The sequence below is a fragment of the Acartia tonsa genome, chromosome 11 (assembly GCF_053477335.1).
Source record: "Acartia tonsa isolate MP-2025a chromosome 11, ASM5347733v1, whole genome shotgun sequence".
Lineage (NCBI taxonomy): Eukaryota > Metazoa > Arthropoda > Copepoda > Calanoida > Acartiidae > Acartia > Acartia tonsa.
The window spans coordinates 41,739,485-41,764,303 of record NC_137270.1 but is presented as its reverse complement, the minus strand read 5'-3'; the positions used below and the strand labels follow the sequence as shown (position 1 = coordinate 41,764,303).

The 24,819-nt window shown below is 31.8% G+C and overlaps 1 protein-coding gene across 1 annotated transcript in view; it reads right to left on the bottom strand.

The window, feature by feature from the left end:
- Positions 1 to 24,819, bottom strand: part of LOC145332344 (nephrin-like) — a 255,389-nt gene that overhangs the window by 64,069 nt on the left and 166,501 nt on the right. Inside the window, exons 10-16 of the mRNA XM_080177334.1 lie at positions 24,249 to 24,326; positions 21,389 to 21,465; positions 18,779 to 18,853; positions 18,054 to 18,116; positions 17,460 to 17,544; positions 14,847 to 14,901; positions 2,074 to 2,149 (exon numbers count right to left, since the gene is read on the bottom strand). Of these exons, the coding sequence (XP_080033460.1) occupies positions 2,074 to 2,149; positions 14,847 to 14,901; positions 17,460 to 17,544; positions 18,054 to 18,116; positions 18,779 to 18,853; positions 21,389 to 21,465; positions 24,249 to 24,326 (509 nt within the window). The remainder of the gene's footprint in view (positions 1 to 2,073; positions 2,150 to 14,846; positions 14,902 to 17,459; positions 17,545 to 18,053; positions 18,117 to 18,778; positions 18,854 to 21,388; positions 21,466 to 24,248; positions 24,327 to 24,819) is intronic.

Below are 24,819 nucleotides of genomic sequence, written 5' to 3'. Positions count from 1 at the left end.
TTCACAGAAGCTCAACTCAGAAACATTTAATAGATTTTTAGGGATTTTTGCATTTAATTTGGAAGATTTTTAAAATTATTTATAAGAAAAAATATCCAAATTCAGTATAGCTCTATATATGATAAGAGTGGATGTCGGTTTTTCCTACAAGGGCGCCGAAACGTTTTCTATAAAAAAAATAGTTCAAGGGGGGGGGGGGAGGGTTGCCTTCATCTCAAGGACCCCTAAATGCTTCTGAGGGCGTAACCGCTAGAATAAAATATATAATATTCCAAAATGCTTTGGTACTTTTAATGTAAAACTCAAGCTTTTAAAATCTGAATGGCTAAAGTTTTTGTCGTTTCAATTTTAAGGAAACCAGGTTTATGTCGATGGCTGAGGGTATTAGAGTATCTTTAGAATCATTCAAATTATTTTTAATTTGCTCTAAAACCTCACGAACAGGCTTGTTTGACTATAATAAAATTTGAAGTAAAAAATGTACTATTTTATAATGAAATTTTTCTATAATTTTATAATTTTATAGTTATGACCTCTTGGGGCTAGATGCTCTTTTTGCACGACCTTTGTTTTAAAGACCTAACTATGCATGTTAATGGGTTGCGCCTCAATCCTATCAGCAGTAGGAAACAATTTTTAACGTCTATAGTTCTGAAGCGGTGTTTAGTTAGAAATTTAGGACAAAATTGACTCTAAATTACTCTAATATGTATTTAAGTTTTTCTCCAATGTATTTTCAAGTAAAAGTTTTTTTTTTATTAAATCCCTTTTATTGTTATAAGACCATCTAAATCTCCCCTCCCCAACACTAATGTACTGTATTAGAAGAGAAGCTACCCTATAATAGCGTCTGTCCGGCAGTCCGTTCGTACCGCTATGGGGTAAATGTGATTTCCTCAGCTGCTATTCAAGCTAGATCTCTTGATTTTTCTTGTAATTATTCCCATCATTATGGGGCATATTTGAATACATAACATCCATAGCAGTCAAACGGCTTTGCAGCAGCTTTCAGTCGCGATTATTTTTTTATTAAGAGATTTTATTTTGGCTTGTGTATGTAGATGTATTACCCATTGTCTTGTCCTTTTAGATCACTAAAATTTCCTCCCTCGCCAAAAAAAGTTAAGGGGGGGGGGGGGTTAGGTGCTTCAAATGATGTTTAAAGTTTCTATACATGTAGGTACCAATTTTACCTTCCAATGTTGTTTTATTTTAAAGTTTTAAACCATTACTTACAGTTTCAATATAAGTGTTTTTAAAAGTTTTTTTTTTATATTAGAGGTTAAAAAATCATAGAGATTCAAATAAGAAGTGAATAAGTCAGTAGGATCAAACCTTCAATTTTATTTTGTTTTAAAAAAGAATTGAAATTCGAGTAGCGATTTCTTTAAGGATGGTCGAGGTACCCTCCCCCAAAATAGGTTTAAACCTTATCTGGACCTATAAGAGTCTTCACTAAAAAGAAGAAACATATAGGCCCAGCAGTTAGCGAGATCTTGAGGTACTGACACACAGACAGATATACATCTTATTACTTTTATGTAAGGAAAGAATAAAAATGGTTAATCAAGATTTGAAAAAAGTATGGCCAGGTCCATGTGAACAAGGCGGGTTGAGAGGAGAGAGAAAGGGAATCCTTATATAAAAGTAACAGGATCTGTGTTTGTCTGTCTGTGTACCGAATGATAACCCTATTGGCTTAACTGATAAGGATCTCCTTTACAGTGTAGCTTTTTTATAGATTCTGGGAAGGTTTATAACTATTTTGGAGAAGGGTACCACCACCCTCCCAAGAGTAATCACCTCTAGAAAAGAAATACTAAGTTGCTACACTGCCAGAAATGCATACGATAGTTTAGGCTCCGTAAATATACGTAATAGAATGACGGTATGACCGACTAACCCTATGAAGAAGGAATTATAGAGAATATAAAAAATGACGCCATACAAATGACCAAAGATAGGCCAATGCACAAACTCAATTACCAATTGACCAATAGTATGCCAGTATGACGTCATTTTTATAGGCACTCTAAAAAGCTTCGCTAAACTGAAAACAAAGTATGTACTTACGTTTAGTTTCCAAATTGGTGACTTTATCAGCGGGTTGGATCTTATCTTGCACTCGAAATACACATCCATACCCTCACTAAAATAAATAAATGGTTATAAACAGCTTTCCATGTATATTAAAATTAAAACTTTATTTGTTAGATCCGAGGGGCCGAAGGCTCGTATAACAAATCTGGTATTATTCTTATTTTAATTTTTGTGAAAAATCGTGTTGTATCGTTATTTCGTTTGCTAGTATAATTTTATTTGAGTACATGATACAGATAATCTAATGTAAGATCCAAGTAATAGTACAACGGTTGCTACTTGTAAATGATCTCATCTCAAAAATCTCAAAAATCTCTCAAATGTATTTCTTATAATCTATTTTTCTATTTATCTGAGGTGGATTCTTAAAAAAAACTTTTTGGCTCACTGCCTCACTATAATTATTGATGATCACAGAAAAATTTTGTGAAAAATCCTCCAAAATTGCATTAATAATCTACAAAATATTAAACAAAATCTTAGATTAAGAACCCCTTTTATGATTTTATTTAATTTTTGTAAGTTTTTTATGCAATTATGGAGGATTTTTTACATTTTTTTTAGCGAGCCTCACTATTTTTAGTGAGGCAGTAAGCCTTAAATTTTTTAAAAGAATCCACCTATGGTTGCTAACAAGGATAAAAATATAGAAAGCATGCGAAACTCAATAATAGTTATTTATCGCACCATAATATAGAAAGCTTTCCGCGGATATTAAAATCATGATATTAAAGCAAATTTTATTAGCACCCGAAGGGGGCCAAAAGGCCGTAGAAACTGTCTGTTATTCGATGCCATACATGAATTTCGGTATGGGTGAGGACCGGTTCTAATCCAGCGGATATTAATCGGTTTTGAAGCCATACTGGAAAAAAATATTTATTTTAACATCGCCTTAAGCATTTTTAAAGTTTTATTTTTTAGAATAGCTATTCTGATAATTAAATCTCCAAAGTTTCGCAGGGAGGGAGGGGACATTGCACTGTATATTAAGAGATATAAGTTTTCCGGAATTGTAATGTAGATGGTAGATTTGAAATCTGCATCAAATTTTAAGGATTTTTTATAAAATTCGTTTTTTGTATAATTCTTTATCTAAAAGCGGAAATACAAATTAATTTAATTAATTTTGGCATCTGTGATTGGTGGATTTAAAAAATCTGCGCTCTGATTGGATGTCGTACATCATTCAACCAATTAGAGCGCAGGTAGTTTAAAATCCACCTATCCTATTGGTCAAAATTAATTAACTTAAAATGTATTTTCGCTTTTAGATAAAGAATTTTACAAAAAACGAATTTTATAAAAAATCCTTAAAATTTGATGCAGATTTCAAATCTACTCCCTACATTAAAATTCCGGAAAACTTATATCTCTTACTGTATATCACACTGGTCCCCAAAATGCTACAACAAATCTATAGTATATAGACAACTACCTCCGTTTCTTTTTCAAAGACCCCTTTCGTCTGCTTCTAAATTATTTTCTGCTACTTGGCTGGGTTAATGTAAGCGACACCATTGGTTGATTTTCAATGGCCCAATAGAAAGGTTGCAGAAGGTGGTTACGATGGGGAGATACAGTCATTTAACTTTTTCTCCCTCTAGTTTTTTACTCTAATAATGCTATAACCAAGTAATAATAAAAACTTTTCAACCAATAATTTTCATCTATAAAAGTAGTGATTATGTATATCATCATTGGGTACGTACATAAACTTATCGTCCATTGTCGTATCCTTTAATATCCCTGCTCCATGTTTCGTGTCTGACATTTCTAGTTTCAAGTTTTAACGTGAATTTGACATTCAAAAGATTCGGAGAAAAAATATTTTGCAAGATTAATTCATTCTGACTAACTATTTGGATATCTATCTAATTTTTTTTCTATCTATCTATCAATCTATTTGGCTATTAATTTGTCTGTTATCTCGCTATCTATCCATTTTTAAAAGCGAAGCTTTTTAATAATTAGGGTCGGTCCGTCCGAGACAGATAGTTTTTTTCGTTAATTTAGGCATGTTAGAATTGTCCTGCCGGTTCTAAACTTTTCATGGTAATTCCTGTTGTATTAATGTACGATTTAGAAAGCGTAGCAACTGTATAACCGTTACTAAAATGTCAGTACATCCATTTTTAAATATGTTGGTTTTAAATTGTTTTACAACAAAATAATTATGTGATAAAATTATACTTTCAATTTTAGTCAGTTTTAAGAAGAGAAAATATTAAAATTGGGTGGTATTCTTATATACTATATAATATATATAATATATAATACATATAATATAAATAAAATATGGAGGACTACAGGCAGACAATCGATCGTCCTGTTACTTTTAATATAATGATATTATAGCCTAAATGTATGCTTATTTATCTAGATACTTTATGAAAGTCGACCCCAAATTTTGAGTTTACATTTTTAATTGCATTATTAAAAAAAAAGTAAAATACTTTTTTGTGGTTCGGGGGGTTTATTTTTTCTAGGGGTGATTTTTCTTGGCAGGGTTTTGTACCCCCTATTAAAATAGTTGTAAATCTTCCCAGGACCTATAAGGAGCTACACTGCAAAGGATAACAATTTCGGTTCATCAGTTGCCTTCGGTATACACACCAGATAGACAGACACACAGACAATTGCTATCATATATGGATATCATTTCTGTTTGTTTTTTTCTATCTTTTCACGAATCATCAACATAAATATTTTCAATGCTTTTACAGTTCAAAAACTTTTTAAAAGAAAAATATTTTGCCTTTTTGGGAAGAAAAATATATCTTCGTCATAAATAGTAATATATGAATATAAATACGTATATAAAAGGTTATACTGTACATTTAATATGCTAGAATTATTTATTTTGTAGATCAAAGGGACAATAAGTTAAAGCGCACTCTCAATTACAATGAAGAAAAGCATCCCTCTGTAAATTAAGGAATACCGAATGATCTATTGCTGTATATTAGTTTATTGTTATAATGTTAATGCGCTACTTTTGTACATAATTATCCTTCTATAATACAAAGTAGAATGATGTCTGTCCGTCCGTCCGTCTGTCCGTCTGAAGCTTAAGATCTCGGTAACCACTGAACTGATTTGATTCTACTCTTCAGGGTATATACCTACTGGTCCTGTGGTGGTTTAAGGCTATTTGGCTATTTTCTTGGGGGGTGGGACACCCCTAACCCCCCAAAAAACAAAAAAATCCCCCCCCATTTTTTTTGTAGGAGATATTTCACCTTTATTTTTTTCACCTTTTGGGGCAAAGCACCTAAGCGCTAGGGGCGAAGCCGCTAGTGATTTAATAAATTAGTTCATTCTCTCATAGGGTCTATAGAGTAAGAGATATAAGTTTTCCGGAATTGTAATGTAGGGAGTAGATTTGAAATCTGCATCAAATTTTAAGGATTTTTTATAAAATTCGTTTTTTGTATAATTCTTTATCTAAAAGCGGAAATACAAATTAAGTTAATTAATTTTGGCATCTGTGATTGGTGGATTTAAAAAATCTGCGCTCTGATTGGATGTCGTACATCATTCAACCAATTAGAGCGCAGGTAGTTTAAAATCCACCTATCCTATTGGTCAAAATTAATTAACTTAAAATGTATTTTCGCTTTTAGATAAAGAATTTTACAAAAAACGAATTTTATAAAAAATTCTTAAAATTTGATGCAGATTTCAAATCTACTCCCTACATTAAAATTCCGGAAAACTTATATCTCTTACTATAGAGCACCGAATCCCATCCTTTTTTTTTTTATAAAAATAAGAATAGAGATAGTTTTTATGCCTTCGCAGAGGACTCTAACACTGCGGTGCCTATACATGCGGTACACTAACCTTATATGGCCCTACTTAAGTACCTAACCAAATATACATAACCTAACCTAACCCAAAAATAAAACAAAAACTTTCCCTTAATTTTATTTTTATAATTTTTTTTTAGGGAATACGCCAAAAAATATAAATGTCCTTAAACGAAAAATTAATAATGTAACGAATGCTTTTTACCTTTCCTTCTATTTCTAAATTTCTTGACTATAATGTAATTTATTCATTGGGTAATTTTCAGCTACAGAAAGAGAGAGTAATAAATGAATGCGGATACCTTCATATAGATAGATAGATAGATAGATAGATAGATAGATAGATAGATAGATAGATAGATAGATAGATAGATAGATAGATAGATAGATAGATAGATAGATAGATAGATAGATAGATAGATAGATAGATAGATAGAGAGAGAGAGAGAGAGAGAGAGAATGAGAGAGAGAGAGAGAGAGAGAGAGAGAGAGAATGAGAGAGAGAGAGAGAGAGAGAGAGAGAGAGAGAGAGAGAGAGTGAGAGAGAGAGAGAGAGAGAGAGAGAGAGAGAGAGATATATCTCTCTCTCTCTCTCTCTCTCTCTCTCTCTCTCTCTCTCTTTCTCTCTCTCATTCTCTCTCTCTCTCTCTCTCTCTCTCTCTCTCTCTCTATCTATATATCTATAGATAGGAGGGATCTAAAGGAATGAGACAGAAGCCAACAAATTGATGTACATGTAGTTATTGGTAAAAACTAATAATAATCCAACAAATCAAAATTCAATAAATGAATGTGGATACCTTCATATAGATAAATAGATAAATATATAAGTAGGGAGGAAGGGGATTTTGGGATGTTTTTTACTCTAGTCCCCAAAGTTTTATAATAATTATAAATTCGTTTGCTCAATAACTTTAGGGACTTTTATTGAATTTTTTATTGGTTGTTTTATTATATTGAGTGATCATATTTTCCTTCAGAAATAGTTTTGTTTATCATCATTGGGGATGTATATCAAGTTATCAATCATTATCGTATCCCTCTATATGCCTGGATATAAGGATAAATAGGAAGATAGATAGATAAGTTTGAATTTTTGTTAGTTTGACTTTAGTATAACACTTGATTTTATACATGAACATTTTCCGTATGGCTTCGATCGAAACTGAGTAATATCTAGTGAAATAGAACCGGTTCTCTGCCATACTGAAAAATCATATACAGAAGATTTTAAACGAATATTAAATAAAATTCTTTTTAGTCTGGGACTTCAGCCACTCGGGGATAACAAAACTGGTTTCAATCTTATAATTTTTCATTTTAATATCCACGGAAAGCTGTCTATAAAACAATGCGAACATTAACTATCCAAATATTATAGTTTTTTTTTTCTATGTTTAAATATCACCTCTCAGTTTTTAGTGGATTTTCGTGTTTGCTAATATTAAATATTAATATTTGCAAAAGTATAAAACATACAATAAGACCCACGAAAAAGTATTTTTTAGCTTATGCAGCCCATATTTTTCAATAAATTATAAAAATATGCAATTAACATTGTTCTCTATAAATTTTCACATAAGAAGATATAAAACTTGCTCTTCTTTTTAATTTGTTTTTATATTGGTTGAAAAAATATAAGATTAAAACCGATTTTGTTAGCCCAAAGGGGCCAAAGGCCAAAGGTCAAACGCTAAAATCTAATTTAAATTATCTTAATTGGTAAATATATGTTTTTGTTGATTTTTAAAGGAAGTCTTACAATTGATTTTTTTAGGCTATCTTGTATACAGTAACCGCTTCTCATAATTGGCTAGAGGCGAAGTAACCTGAGGTGGATTCCTAAAAAACTTTTTTGCTCACTAAAATCAGTGAGGCTCGCTAAAATTTTTTGTAAAAAATCCTCCAAAATCGCATAAAAATTCTACAAAAATTAAATAAAATCATAAAAGAGTTATTAACATTAGATTTTGTTTATATTTTGTAGATTTTTATGCAATTTTGGAGGATTTTTCACAAAATTTTTAGCAAGCCTCACTGATTTTAGTGAGCCAAAAATTTTTTTAAGAATCCACCTCTGTTATTTTTTTAAAGAACAAATTCAAAAAAATTCCAAATCCTTTAAAAATTAAATTCCTTAACAAAATACCTTCCATTCATATTGTTAAACATTTGAAAGCAATTTTTCTGTACAAAATATTTATTTTGGATAAAATGACTAGGCACAAATTTGTTTATCTTTCTGTCTATTTCACAGGGATAAGTAAATGAAAGAAAATATTATTTCTACGCGTTAAGTATGTATGTATCAGGAGAGGGAGGGGACATTGGGCTGTTTATTACACTAGTCCCCAAATTTTTTGAATAATGTTTTCGTATTCGTTGGTTTAAAAACATTGGATACTTTAACTAAAGTTTGTTAGATTGGTTCATTTAGTTGAGTGTCCAAACATTTCAACGACTAATTGTAATCTACAGAAGGGGTAATTTTGTGTATCATTATTCCCCTTTACATGAATTTATCGGTCATTGACTTATCCCCTTTGATCTCTGATGAATTAAAACAAGTTTGATTATATAAGAAAACATCCCATAACCGCACTTTAAGCTATTGACCCGGCCTTCTATAAAAAGCATTTTAAAAATTGTTTTATCTGCCCTGAATCCGTGGATATTATCAAAGTTTGTATTGAGAATGGCTGGTCCAAACTTTATGGACGGTGTATTAAAGAACACACAATAGACCTCTTAATATGCTTATTTTTATAACTAAATTTGCATCTAAAAGGAATGGATGGGAAAAAAATTAATTCTTGCAACATCATACTAATAGATATAGAGTATAAGTTGTGTGTATATTATGATGGAGAGTATTTAATCAATCATGTTGCTTACATGGTATCTTTTTATTGGTCAGTTCGTTCATTCACTAGGATGGGAGGGGATTGAGTAAAGGGTAGATGGGGGTTATTTGATATTTTAGGCCACTGAGAATACTGCTTTAGTAGCGTATATAAAAATCAAGTAAAAATATATTGATGAGTCTGTGTTAGGAAATTTAGGAAAAATTTTTGGACTGAGCTGCTTAATGTGGTTCTAATAAAAAATAACCAAAGGTATGCTGCAAATCCTATAAGAAAATAAAAATAAAATAATACCAAAAATGCAAAAATAAAATTATCAAAATAAACTAAATAAAGATATTAGTGACAAATATGCAATTCATATTTTCATAAATCTGTTTAAGTTTATAAAACATTTTTCTTTTACTTTATCATTTATCTCAGAGGGTGTTTTTTCTTATACACTCCAACTATCTTTCCCTCTCTCAATCTTTTATCACTCTCCAATTTTATCAGAGCCATTGATCAGATAGTGTGTAGTAAGTTGACTCAGCAATTTAAAACTTTTCTCCGGGGGTCCTCAGATGTGTTATATAGATGAATGCATATCTGGGTAGAAAGGTAGTAGATAGAAAACTAGATAGATTGTTATTAAAAAATGTTTTAGTAAGACTAAAACAAAATGTCAAGTTATTTAATAAATAGATGGTAATTTGTAAATATGTAGCTGACATCTGAAGAGAGCAAACATGATCGGAACAATTTTTAATGTCTGAATAAATAAGTAAATTCCATATTTCATTTGTTAGTTAACCTCTTATATAGTTAAGAAGATGAATCAAAATGGATCATTAACTGATAGATGAATTGTAAAGAAACTATTTATATTTATCTGCAGAAACAGTGAATTCAGGATTGATATCAAAGAGATAGTTGAACTTATGTATGATACTTAAATGGATGGTTAGTTGTTTTATTTTCACCCAAATTTTTTAAAATTTATGTTTGTAAATAGGTTTAAAAGCTGTAAAGGAAGTATCATTGTTGGGTTTTGAAGTCATTAAAAGTACCCTTTTCAACTAGATGACAGATATGTGACAGAGTAGGGGGACAACTCATTACCATATATAGTTATGGTTACTAATGCATGGACATCTTAAAATTAACATTCAAAAAGACAATATGTAAAAAGATAATTAAAATTAGATTAGTATATAAATAATCAAATAATGAAAAATAGCGGTTCAAAAACAGTAACAAAAGGATTTGTATGTGGAAAGATACATAAATTCATACAAAGTTATGATAATAATCTAGCATAGCAAGTTGACTCAGTAGTTTGAAAGAACTATTCTTCATGGCAAAACTTACATCAATTATTTGTCTAGCTTCAATAGCTGGGTTAGGTAGCTTATTCAAGATTTACATAATCTCAACTTGAATTTACTTATTTGTACAATATAGGATATGATGTAATACAAACCGTCACCCCAATCATCTTGTGGCCAGTGTTATTCAAGTGGCCCTGCAGGGTTAGAGCCCCCCACAGGGGATAGAAATAGTTGCCATAAAAAGGACTATATCTACATAGTCTAAAAAATAACATATTTTTAAACACTCAAATACTTTTGAGATATTTCATTTAAACTATTTCACTTCCTAAAAATCTATTAATTTTAGATAAGTATCAAAAATTTTCAAATTGAAATAAATTATCTTTTTGAACTTAAGACTGATCTTTTATCATAATTGAATTTTATTTAAAAGATTTTGAAACAAAAGGTTTAAAGTAGTAGGTCAATTATCTATATAAAATCATCAATAATTCAGGCTATATTCCGCTTCATTTATAGATTTCTATGTCTGTAGTGTTTTTCATTTCATTGTCTGTCTATGTCTTTTGTCTCATTTTATAGCTAATTTTAAACAACTTATATGAAATTTAAAAATAGTTATCTATTGCAGCGTATTACAGACAGTTTTCCGTGGATATTAAAATGAAACATTATAACATTAAAACCAGTTTAATAAGCACTGAGGGTCGAAAGGCCCGTGCTAACAAAACTAGTACTAATTCTATGATTTTTTTTCACTCTATTATTCGTAGAAAATTGTCTGTAATACGATGCTATACATGAGTTTTAGTAAGGCTGAGAACTGGTTCGAATCCAGGGGATATTAATCGGTTTCGAAGGCATACTGGAAATACGTTCACATGATTTATATTCTAACATTTGCAAAATATCTTGTTTCAAATGAGAAGAAAGGGCTACCTGGCCTTATGTCTGCTATGCATTAGGATTAAATAGTTCTAATGTAATTTGGCAAATGTTAATCAATTAAAACTAGAATATGTAATTTATTGAATAAGTTTTCATTAAATTGGATTGATCAATGTATTCATTAGGTAACTGTAGATGAAAAACCCGTGGCATTGCGACTGCTGCTACGTCATAGAATAAATCAGATTTACTCAAAATCGTATTATTAATTAGGGGAATAGTCCCTTTCGTGGCAACGCCCCTTAAGAAGCTATTCGTCGTATTTTTAAAATGGCTTTAGATAGGTTATTTTAGGTTAGGTTAGGTTATATTGGGTTAGGTGATTGCCCCACAGGGTAAGGCAATTGGCCCCGCAGTGTTAGAGAGTTTAAAATGGGAGAAACGCTACTGTGAAAAAACGAAGAATCGCCCCTTAAGGAGCGTTGGCACGAAAGGGACTATACCCTTAATTATATATTTTTTATAATTATAAACACTCCCTGGCCCAAGTGTTGGGGACCTTTTTCGTCTGCTAGCAAATAATTTCTGCTTTTTCATAGCGTATTAGCTTTGTAATATTTCCGACGCTTTTGGCTGATATCCAATGACCTAATTGCAAGTCGGCACAAGGTCCCCACCCCATGGGTATAGTTACATATACATCTAGCCCCCTCTATTATTTTACTTTAATCATATGTCCCTTTCCTAGTTACTTGTAAATGTAATGTAAATATCAAATTTGTATTAAAAACAAGGATGACAACATATATAAGTAGCAAAGCACAAAAAATAACAAATGGGAATACGAAGGAGCAGATGTAAAGAGCATTTGTTCATAACAAGAATCACGAAACCTTTCTCGCCTATTTTCATATTATTTATATTTTGTATTATGGCTGACAGACCGACGAACGAAGTAAATTACATACAGGATACTCATATAGTATAGGAAATCTACACCAAAAAAAAAACAGCCGTCTGTCTTGAATAAAAACTGAGAAAAACATATATCTCATAGAGCGCTACGTACAACCTGACATATAAAGTGAATTATAGAGTAGCTTCGATAACAAAAATGCGAATAGAGAGGAGAAAGGGAAATAAATTGCTGAAAAATAACTACACCAATTTTTGTAATGGCGAAAATACCAAGTAATTTTAGTGTAGCATATAAACCCCTTCTGTTATAATGGGCCATGTTCACATATCATAATATTCTATTGGGCAGTTATATTTTTATAATTATTTGATGTAGACTCCTAAACCATAAACAATTTTTAAGACTAAAAATGTATAGTTTACTGCAGTATTTCTAGAAATGAAAAACAAGCAAAAAACCATAATTTGTTAGGATTGGATCGTCGTTTGTAAATGGGAGTACAGCTATTTATTTCTTGCATCCTCTATTCTTAATTTTAATCGCACATTAAAATTAGCTTATGCAAAAAAATAATTTACCACATTGTATTATAGACAGTTTTCCGTGGATATGAAATAAAAAAAAATATAGGATGAGAACCAGTTTTGTTGGTCCCGAGTTGCCGTTGGACCAGATAAACAAAACTGGTATCAATTTTTAAATTCTTATTCTTCATATTCGTGGGAAATTGTCTGTAATTCGAGGCTATATATTATTTTACAGTATTGCTTAAACTGGTTCGAAGCCATACTGAAAATCTGATTTACTATAATTTGTGTAACCTATCCTATCAGATAAAGTTTCACATACCATACTTAAATTTGCTATGAAGTATTTTATTATGCTGACTTTTTAAAGGGAATAAGATATCAGGGATTTAAAGGGATAAGACAATGGCCGATAAATTGCTGCATTTGTTGATACACAAAATTACCCCATCTGTAGATTACAATTAGTGGTTGGTTCGGACACTCAACTTAGTGAACCAACCAATTATAAATCAATTCAGCCAAGAATATGAAAACGTGATTTAAAAACTTTGGGGACTTGTGTAATAAACAGCACAATGTCCCCTCCCTTCCTGATGAGGCATAATGTATATTTAAAGGGATACAAATTTTATGGCAAAAAAAAATAATACATGTATATTAAAGAGGATGACAACAACCATAAAAGCGAAGCTTTATAATTAGACGATAGAACAAACGAACATAACACTTGCAGAGTGTCAGAACTTAAGAAGCAGAATATAAATTTTGTAAGTCTAAACAAAAGTGTGTTTAAATTTGTTAAATACAGGATACTGTTTAATGACATGCTTAAATTTTTAAGGCCTTGATTATAGATAATTCTATGCTTATAACATTGTACCTAGTTGTTCTGGGAATCATTATTCCAAAAATCAGATGAATAACTCAATAAAATCAAATGTGTTGTTTTATAAGGACATATGGACTTTCTGGTAACTGTAATTTATCTGCTACGTATTCTAAATTGTACCTTACTAGTGCAGGAATTGGCATGCCAAGAACTAATACTAAGAAAAGTAGATGGCAAAATAGTTTTTTTTCTAGATAAAACATCCCTACCTCTAAAGTAGCAGACATAAATGATAGGACTGTTATAAAATGTATATAGCATAAATATGTTGTAAAACAAGGATGAAAAAATCCATTGAAAAAGAGGGATATAAAGGGATAAGATATCGTCCTATGAATCAATGTACAACCCCATTAATGATACACAAAATTATTCCCTATTTAGATTACAATTAGTGGTTAAAATGTTTGGACACAACTCAAAAAACCAACAATCAAAATTAAACAAAATCTCCAAAGTTGTAAAGCCAACGAATAAGGAAACGTTTTTATAAAACTTTGGGGACAAGTGTAATAAACAAAAACAATCTAGCTATATTACATAAAGATAATTTTCATATTTTCACCTAAAATAACATAATATTATCTACGCTTTTCTTCTTTCTTTAACTTTTTTTCTCTTTCTTCTATCATTTTACTCTTTAATTCAATGTTTGAATAAGTTCCTTATATTTTCAAAATACTCCTAATACCACTAGTAAAATAACGAGACAAATGCAAATATAGTTACGTTTAAGCTACGTAACAAAAATGGATTTATTATAACCTGGAACTTATACTAGATTATCATGTACTCTAATAAACTAAAACTCATAGCTAGCTAAACTAACGATACGTCACATCCTACCACTTAACCTAATCCCCTCCTCTCCAAACTAACCAATAAATGATGTCAAAATATCCACCCAAAAATCGGCATCAAACAATTAAGTAAGGGAATGAAATAATACTAGAGTTGCTACCCATCACATATATATGCTGTAAAACGTATTGATACAGCCGTAAATAAATATTGTAAATAGAATGAGTCGCCAAAAATTAGCATACTTTGTTATTTTAGCAGGAGAGAGGGAGAAGACATTGGGCTGTTTATTACACTGGTCTCCAAAGTTTAATTTTATTTTTTTTCTTAATCGTTGGCTTGAGATCTTTTGGGGCTTTTAATGATTTTGATGGGTTGATCATTAAGTTGAGTGTCTACACGCTTTAACCACTTATTGTAATCTGCAAAAAGGGTAATTGTGTATCGTCATTGGGGATGCACTTTAATTTATCTTATCCCTTTAGATCCCTGATTTTAGCAGCGCAGCTGCTCTGTAAATAGACTATATCCGTAAGTCAGTCCCAGAATGCAGTAAATATCTTAAGGGATAAGACATGGAAAAATAAATTGATATGCACCCTCAAATACAAAATCGACGCTTCTGTAGCATATTTATAGACAAGTTTAAACACTGCTAGTACCTAGCAAGCCCGCAATTTCCACCATTACTAAATAATATTTATCTATATCTATCTATCCTGGTTTTTACCTTATTGTCGAGGCGTTCAAATGACCGCTAAGCTGTAACTCTACTTGTGGTTTATCTAAAATAAATTATCATCATCAGGCGCATCTCTCTTTTTGACTGTGAAGGTCAGAGAATACGGACACCTTGTTCCTCCATGAATTCCTGTCTTTGGCAAGTTTATCAGCTTCTCCCCATGTTAATTTTAAATTGATTAGGTCTTTTTCAGTGCTCTGCCTCCAGGTCATTTTTGGTCGTCCCTGTTTATGTTTACCTGCAGTGGTGGGGTTCCATTTTAAGCACTTTTTTGGAAACCTATTTTGTTCCATTCTGAACACATGTCCTAGCCACCTTAGAAAATAAATTATATTCTATTATAAAAAGTAGTAAGGATTTCATGTCTGTAGCTTATGATATCGATAACTACTGAACTGATTGAGTTCTCCCTTATAAAGACTTCACTTAGGTCCTAAGCTAGGTATAATAAGGGTTTTAGATGTTTTTTTAGTCTATTTTTCTGCATTAAAACCACTGTAAAACCTTAAATGCTAGGTTCTCAGTCGCTAGTATATAAAGAAATCGACAAAGCCTTACAAAAAAAAGTAACTTTAAATATTTTTAGTTCCGAAACTACTCTATAATTTAATATGCTTGTTCATTCGTGAGTAAGTCTGTAGTATATTCTGCATTTAAACCACTTTAAACCCTTAAATGCTAGGTTCTCAGTCGCTAGTATATAAAAAATCGACAAAATTTTACTTTCAACTTTTTTAGTTTCGAAACTACTCTATAATTTACTGTGCTTATTCATCCATCCACTGTAGTCTGTAGTCTGTTACTACATGCGTAAAATGTGCTGTTTAAGATAGATTGCTAGTTACTATATTTGTAAACTAGCGGCTACGCCCCTAGAGGCCTCTAGTGGCACTTTAAATGTTTTTGTTTGTTAAAGTTAATTTTTTATATACGATACCACCTTATTTGACGCTGAAGTCTCCCAGATTTTAAGAAAATTTTCAATTTTTTTTGTCATTTCTTTTGGGAGGGTGGTAGTACCCTCCCCAAAAATAGTTAAAAACCTTCCCAGGACATATGAGAATCTACCCTGTTAAGGAGAACCCGATCGGTTTAGCGGTTAGCGAGATCCTTCGGTACACACAGACAGACACACAGACAGACACACAGACAGACAAACATCCTGTTACTTTAGTATAAGGATATGTAAAAAAAACATAATCGAAAAGCATCCAGTATTCAACTTATTATGTCTGACAGTCTGTATATCATACTACAAAAAAATCTATTTTTAGGGGTTTTGATATGATATTTAATCCTGTGCAACTGCGCGCCACTTGCACGGCAGCTTTATGGTTTTTCTGTAACTCACTGTCCGTTCGTCCATTCATAACTTTTTGCCTCGCTCCTGTAATCGATTTAAGTGCCACTCGCAGCTAGCTAAAGTAACAATAACCTCATCTACCTCCTATAACCCATCCCATTCATCCTACTGGATAAAAAACTGACCAAAAAATGAGGCCCATATTAGCAACCTAACCTGGCGACAAATTTTCCCCTGTCAATGTGTCTACGTTTCTATATCCATTGCTAATTTTTATATTTTGCTAATCTTTTTTTTTGACATATCCTTTTTAATCCTAGTATATTTATGTACTTTTTACATTCCAGTTATGTTATATAAACATATTCTAAAATTTTAAATATTTTTGCAAAAAAAATATATTTTTTAACCATAAATTTGGTTCAAAGCTCTATCCATTGATCATTCTTCAAAGATAAAAAATCCTTTTTTTTAAAGCGAAGCATTTCTATAATTAGGGTCAGTTCGTCCGACCGTTACAATAAGCTTTTTTGTCAATTTAAACAGGTCAAAATTGTCCTATTATTTTCAAACTTTGCATGCTGATTCCTATAACAGTTAGGTACGACTTAAAGCGCAGCAACTCTAAAATCATTGCCATTGTCCATTTTACACATGTTGATTTTTTTACTTTTGAACAACAAATTTTTATGTGATCTAATTATCCGATTGATCTGATTTTTGGTATATTAATTCCTAGGACAACAAAGTATAATATTATAAGCGAAGCAACTTTATAATCAAGTCCTAAAAATGTAAGTATGTCCATAAACATTATCCTGTATCAAGCAGTTTTTCAACAAATTTACTTACGACTCTTATACATTTATATTCTGATTATTCAGTTCTGACACTATACAATTGTTAATGTCCGGTTTTTCCTACCGTTTCAGTGCTTCGCTTTTATGGATGTTGTCATCCTTGTTTTTAAAAGTACACAGAGATTGTTTGATGGATAGGTTCAGATAGTTAGCGCTTTATAATTCACTTTGTCCCACCGTCAATCAGTCATTCAGTCCGTAACGCTGTAGTGGGGAAATACGCTTTTCTCTATTGCTATTGAAAATACACATCTGAAATTTTCAGGAAAGATTCCTATGACACATGCACATCTAGTCTTTGAAATGTTTTGTCCGTCTATCTGTTTCTTCCATTTTTGGGTCAGGTTCAGATTTCTAGCTGATTTTTAAAATTACAAAATGTTAATTTCCCTGCGGCTTACAGGCGTCTGACGCGCGGCAGCTGTGTAATATACTTACATTTGATATTAAGAAGAACGCTGTCCCGTTTAATTTGAGGTATTCCGGGGGTGGAGGCGGCACATATTAACGGCAAGCCGGTTCTAGACAAACAAATCAACCATTACAAAAATCTGCTTTAAAGCAATCCGACCGCCATGGACGTTTTATAGTTAATTATGCTCCATAATGATGGGAATGTTGACAAGAAATTTCGGCCGTCTATCTTAAATAAGAGTTGAGAAAATCACGTTTCCCCAAATACGTTTCAAACATTCGGACGGAAGGACATTTTGAAGTATAAAGTAGCTTCGCTACTAAAAATCTAGCTGTAATTGATTATAAATTTATGTACATCTCCTCCCAAGGATGATAAATAAAATAAACCTATTTGTTGATAAAAAGTATCGGTTTAATAGTTTGAATACTGATAATTAAATCCATCAAAACAAAATTTAAAAAAAGTACCCAAAGACAACGAATAAGAAACCATATATAAAGTCTAATGACCCATCCCTAACTTATAAAATAAAACTTTCATACTTTAATTCTTTAAAGTTTAATTCTTAATTAATAAAAACAATGTTATTTTTATTTAAGATTTGTTGTTTTCCTGTCCATCGTAGCTGTGAGAGTGACTTCACTCACTGTTATATTCTTGTCCCAGGTTTTATGATCCTAAATAGATAGATAAATAGATAGATAGATATATAGGTTGATAGATAGATAGATAGATATATGTCCATGGTAGCTGTGAGAGTGAGCACTCACTGTTATATTCTTGTCCCACGTCTTATGATCCTAAATTGATAGATAGGTAGATATATATATAGGTAGATTGATAGATAGATAGATAGATTGGTAGATAGATAGATAGATAGATTGATAGATAAAATTATAGATTTATAGATATATTGATATTGATAAAAGGATTGATAGATATATTTGCTAGTTTATTTTTAGACTAGCGGCACGCCCCCTAGAAGCCTCTAGGGGTACTGGTAGGAAAGAGAAAAGTCGACCTTGACCTATTTAAATTTGAGTTTCAAAAGAGTTTAAAAATATTTTGTGAGGTGGAGGGGGTGAAGACACCCTTTCCAAAAATAGTTTAAAACCTTCCAAGGACCTATAAGAAGCTTCACTGTAAGGGAGAACAATATCGGTTCAGCGGTTAGCGAGATCCTTCGGTACAGACACACAGGCAGATACACAGACAAACATCTTGTTACTTTAGTATAAGGATAAATAATAAGATATTGATTGATAGATAGATTGATAAGCACTTTTAAAGCTTAGCTTCCCCCACTTAAACAGCCTTTCCTTCTGCATACAAAACTTACCCTGTAGAGACTTCCAACCAAAGTTTCATTACCAAGCGTCCATACTACCTCGGGTTCGGGCCTTGCTCCAGTAACCTAAAATAAAAACAAGGATGAAAACATCTAAAAAAGCAAAGCTCTGCAACGGAAGGACAAACAAACATTAATAAGAACTGAATATACAGAATTTAATTATTTATAAAAATTTACATTCTTAGCACTTGATTAAAGAGATACTTCGCCTTTAACATTATACCTTGATGTAATAGGAATCATTATATAAAAATCACATGAATAGGTTAATTGTTACAAATAAAAATCGTTGTTGAAATACATAATGTTTATAATGGACGTACGGACTTTCTAAAAACGTTATAGAGTTGCTACGCTTACTAAATATTACCTAATTGTTATAAGAATCACCATTTAAAGTTTGAAAATAAGTATTAAAATGTTGCTACGCTTACTAATGTTGTAAACATTATAAAACAAGGTTTTAAATTTATAAGTCAATTTTAACAAGTCTAAATCTGCAAAAAGGTTCTTTTTAGAAAACTTTTAAAGCTTCAACGTTTTTAAAAGCGAAGCTTTTCTATAATTAGGGTCGGTCCGTACGTCCGTCCGTCCGTACGTCCGTCCGTACGTCAGTCCGTCCGAGATAGTTAGCTTTTATTCGTTAATTTAGGCATGTTAGAATTGTCCTATTGATTTCAAATTTTGCATGGTGATTCCTGTAGTAGTTAGGTACGGTTTAGAAAGCGTAGCAACTCTATAATCATTACCAGAATGTTCGTACGTCCATTTTAAACATGTTGATTTTTTTACTTTTTTTAATAACAATTTTTTGTGTGATAAAAACATCCGATTGATCTGATTTTTTGATTAATGATTCCTATTACAATAAGGTACAATATTATGAGCAAAGCATCTCTATAATCAAGTATTAAAAATATCAGTATGTCCTTAAACAGAATTCCGTATTTAAGAAGTTTTGCAACAAATTTACGTATAATTTTGTCAAACCTTATATTTTCATATTTTGTATATTCAGTTCTGACACTCAACAAAAGTTAATGTTCGTATGTCATATCGTTTCAGAGCTTCGCTTTTATGGATGTTGTCATCCTTGTTTTTTCTACGAAATGCTAATTTTCAATAATTAATATTAAATGCGTGTGTTTATTTATAGATATGGCTTCATAGTGCAAATATATTATCAAATATTGTATTTTGTATTTATACAATTTTGCAAAAAAATAATTGTTTGGTGTGCTGTGTTAAAGCCTTTTAGTGGTTTTAGGCTATTTTAAAGCAAATCCTATAAAATACAAATATCTATATTATTTATTAATTTTAGACTTATCTAAATGAATTAGGATCGCAGTACCTTTCTATACTTAAGGATCTTGCTAACCGCTGAACCGATATGGTTCTCCTTTACAGTGTAGCTTCATATAGAGCATATGAGGTTATCCAACTACCCTCCCAAGAGAAATCGCCCCTAGAAAAAATGTCCACCCCCCCCCCATTTTTTTTTATTTTATTAAAATTCAATTAAAAGTTGTATGGGTCGATCTAACCCTCCCCCATCACTACAAGTGCCCATTGAGGCCTCTAGGGGCGTAATAGGCTAGATTTAGATATAATACTAAAAATTGGATAGAAAAAATTTGTTGTTTTGTGTCTCCATTATTGATATTTCTTCTTGTAACATAAGTTGTAAAAAGTTTCGAATTAAAATTTCATACAAGTACATACATATTTAATTTATATTAGTACACTCTTATTCGTACTTTTACAAGTCATTAAAAGTTAGTAATGTTTTTTTTTGTTTGTCTGTCGCTTAAGATTTTGTCAACTATTAAACCGATTGAGTTCTCCAATTTAGGGAATCTTCAAATCTTTCTTGGGATGGTTTTAGGCTAATTAATTTATGAGATTTAGGTTCTGGGATAGTTTTAGGCTGTTTTTCTATCCTTCCCTACCAATATAACAGGATGTTATATACCCAGGGAGGGAGGGGACATTAGAAAAAAAATTCTCAAATATTTCCTGAAACAAATTTTACTTGTTTATATCGATTGTATTGACTCTAATAAGTAATAATTTGGCAAATCTAACATAAAACAATTTCATTGACTTTTTTATTATTTTTTTTACAGTAAATGGCTAAAATAAAAAGTTGTCATTGACATACTATCGACAAATCAAAATCTGCCTAGCATAAATGTCTATGAAGGAAAGACAAAATTGTACGGCTATTTTAGATATCTTAATCAACATATTAATCCAAACACAAGACAAACATCATCTTTCTTCAAGACAGAAAAAATTAAAAGAGATAAATGCAAAAAAGCCTATATTATGAGAAAGTATAATTAGTAGAGTTGGGCCGGAAATCCGGCCATTTTAAATATCCAACCGGATACCGCATATTGAAACTATACGGATGCAAGATATCCAGCTTATTTTATATTCCGACTATAAGGTTATACGGCCGGATATCCGGCGTTAACCATATATCTGGCCGGATACTGGATTTCCGGAATTATAAATCAGCCAGATATCCGGTATCCGGCCTAACCGTAAATTAATTAGCCTTAGCCGTTTTGGAGATTTTCAATAACTTACCTTGCATCTAAACTTTAATGTTTTCCCCTCCTCGAATATTCTCGACTTTTCTTCTATTTCTACTGATACAGGCTCAACTAAAACAAAAATGTAGGTTGCTAATATGGACCTCACTTATTGGTCAGTTCTTTTATCCAGTAGGAAGAGAGGGGATGGGGTAAAGGAAGTTGACGACTGGGGGTATCGTTATTTTAGCCAGCTGTAAGTATTACTCTATTTGAGTACATGATAATATGGTGTAATATTCAAGTAATGCATATATAATTCTTTTTTAAGGGGTTTTCTTTCCCACTACTCCTCCCATCTCCCTCATTTTATTACCACATGGATAATTTTTTACACGATATTAACACAATTATTTGGGCTTTGTCCTGGATTAGAACCGGTTCTCAGCAGCCATACTTAAGAAAAACATGAATACCATTGTATTCCAGAATATTTAAAATAAAGATAATACTAGTTTTGTTAACCCGGCCCCTCAATATCCGCGTAAAGTTGTCTCTAATACGATGCGATAAATAATTATTAGTGACCATGTTTCCCAGGGTTCGGAAGCCGCGCCTCAGCCGCGCATAAGCCTCAGTTTTAAACCTACTTGTGAGCAGAAATAGAAATTTTTGAAAGAAGGATTGTCTACTAAAGAGACAGTTTTATACATCCAGCTAAATTTTATAGTGATAAAATGACGATTTCACTGAGGCTTACACGCGGCTTAGGCGCGGCTTCCGATCCCTGATGTTTCCTTTGTTTCATTTAGGGATCTAAATGGTCGATAAATTGATGCATACCCCTAGTGATGATAAATTTTATTACCCTTGTGTTAATTGAAATTTATGGTTGAAAAGTTTAAACACTAATAGTTTAATTAAAACCGATCAAACTTTATTAAAACTACCGAAAGTTTTTGAGCCAACGAATAAGTGTAGGTTATTATAAAGCATAGGTACCAGAGCTGGATCTTTAAATCATTTCAAATCAGGGTGAGCTTACTTTCCACCAATGAGAGCACAGCATTTTACGAAATGCCGCGCTGTGATTGGCTGAAATTTGGCGCACCCCGATTTGGCGCACCATTGAAATAATTTAAAGATCCAGCTCTGTATAATTTACAGTACTCTGCTAAAGATTTAAAGTATATATAGATCAATTCAAGATAGATAAAAAAAACAATTGGTTTGGGGGTAAAGGGGTGTTTACTCCCCCATAAGACTTTAAAACCTCTTATTTTACCTACCCCAAAAAAAATTAAAATACATTAGATTACCCCCTTAAACCTTTGAAACCCCTCATTTTACCCCCCCCCCCCCCACCACCCACCAAAAAAGTAAAAAGCTTGGACGTCCCAGGATAAAAAAAAACAAATTTAAAGCCCCGATGATAAAAATTAAAATATTTAGTTGTAAAGATAAGGAAGGTAAAGCGGTAAAATGCATAACAGCGCATTTAATATATTAGATCTAATAAACATGGATGAATTGACAGCATATTTATTTGCTTTGCCCCAAGAGTTTTGATCAACCTAATCTTCCGTAAGATTTTAGATTTAAAAAGAAAAGTAAAAAAAATTTTTTTTGAGGGAGAATTTTTTTGGGGGGGGAGGAATTCATTTTTTGAGGGGGGGGGTCGAGGTGTCCCATCCCCCCAAGAAAATAGCTTAAAACCATCACAGGACCAGTAGGTATATTCCCTAAAGAGTAGAGCACAATCGGCTCTGCGGTTACCGAGATCTTAAGCTTTGGACGGACAGACATACATCGTTTTACTTTATATTATAGATTTTACAAAATTATCAAATTTTCAATAGTTTGCCCGGCTGATATTTGAGATAAATGATTGTAGTACGTTGCCCTCCCCCCCTACCTAAATTAAAATCTTTGTGGATATAGACAGTTATCAAGTGGGGTGTAGTGGGGTGTTTCCACCTCCAATGATTGTGGGAGGGGTAGGCATTCACCCCCCTTCTTTACACTATTCTTCGGGGCTATCCGAGGGGATAACTAAATTGACATTAATTTTATGATTTTTATTTTAATATTCGTGGAAAATTTTCTGTATGACTAAGAACCGGTTCTAATCCATACTGGAAAATATTTTCAAGTTTTACTTCGAATTTGATTAGTATTCACTGGAATTGAACCGGTTTTAATCCTTACTAAAAAAATACTTTCTCCCCTATTAATTCATCCAATTTAACACTGCACAGAAATGCATTTTTGTAAAATTTGAAATTAAAATCCCGCTATCACCATTCCATTTTCAGGCAAACAGTTTTCACTCAATAAATCTACCTCAACTCTTTCTCTCCTTTTTCTTTTCTTTTTTGCTTTTACTTTCGTTTTCTCTATCTCTTTTTTTCTTCTCTCTCTTTCTCCTTCTTCTATTCATATAATAAATCTACCTCAACTCTCTTTTTTCTTTTTTTTTGCTTTTACTTTCGTTTTCTCTATCTCTAAATTTGTTCTTTTTTCTGTCTTTTTCTACTCATTTTCTATCTATCTATCTCATTTATTCATTTAATATATCTACATTTTAACTCTTTCCTTTCGCTCTCTCTCTTTTTCCTTTTCCATACTCGTTCAGAAGACATATTGAATACTTTCAAGCATTTATCGTCAATGTACACATTTAACCTATAAGTAAATTTAAAGCTAAGCTTTACAGAACACACTATGCAAGGACGCCCAAACTTTTTTTTTTGGGGGGGGTAAAATGTGGGTTTTCAAAGATTGTGGAAGTTATAATCTAATACTTTCCCCAAAACTTTGAAGTGGGCTGTAGGCTTCCCAAAATTCGTTTAAACGTCATTGGCAACATACTTCTTTAAATAAAATGACGTACGGATTTTAAAACAAAAACTTACATATCATATCTAGAAAAACTGTGGAGAATATTTTCTTTGTCACGTTTCCAATAAAGGTCTCACACGTCAAAGTTGTATCTGAAATAGTTATAGTTATTTATCACATTTTATTATAGACAGCTTTCCGTGGATAGTAAAAGAAAAATAACAAAAACAATACCAGTTTAGGTAATACAAAAAAAATTGGTATAAATTTATGATTTTATTTTAGTATCTGTGGAAAATTTTCTGTAATACGATGCTATACATGTTTTTTTAGTATAGCTAAGAACTGGTTCCAATCCAGTGAATATTACTCGGTTTCGAAGCCATACTGGAAAGAATATTAATTTTTGCCTGGCTTTGAACCTATAACCTCAAAATATAAGAAATATTGGTATTTTAAATAATCTATATATTTATAATCTTTTAATCTATCTATCAAACGGCGATTTCCCTAAAATTGGAAGTTTGAGCATAGAAACCTCCCTCTTTATATTTTAAAATGCAACTAAAAACAAGAATTTAATTTAAGGGTTCTTAGATTGTTTATTACACAAACATTACAATAAAGTATTTATCTATTAAATGA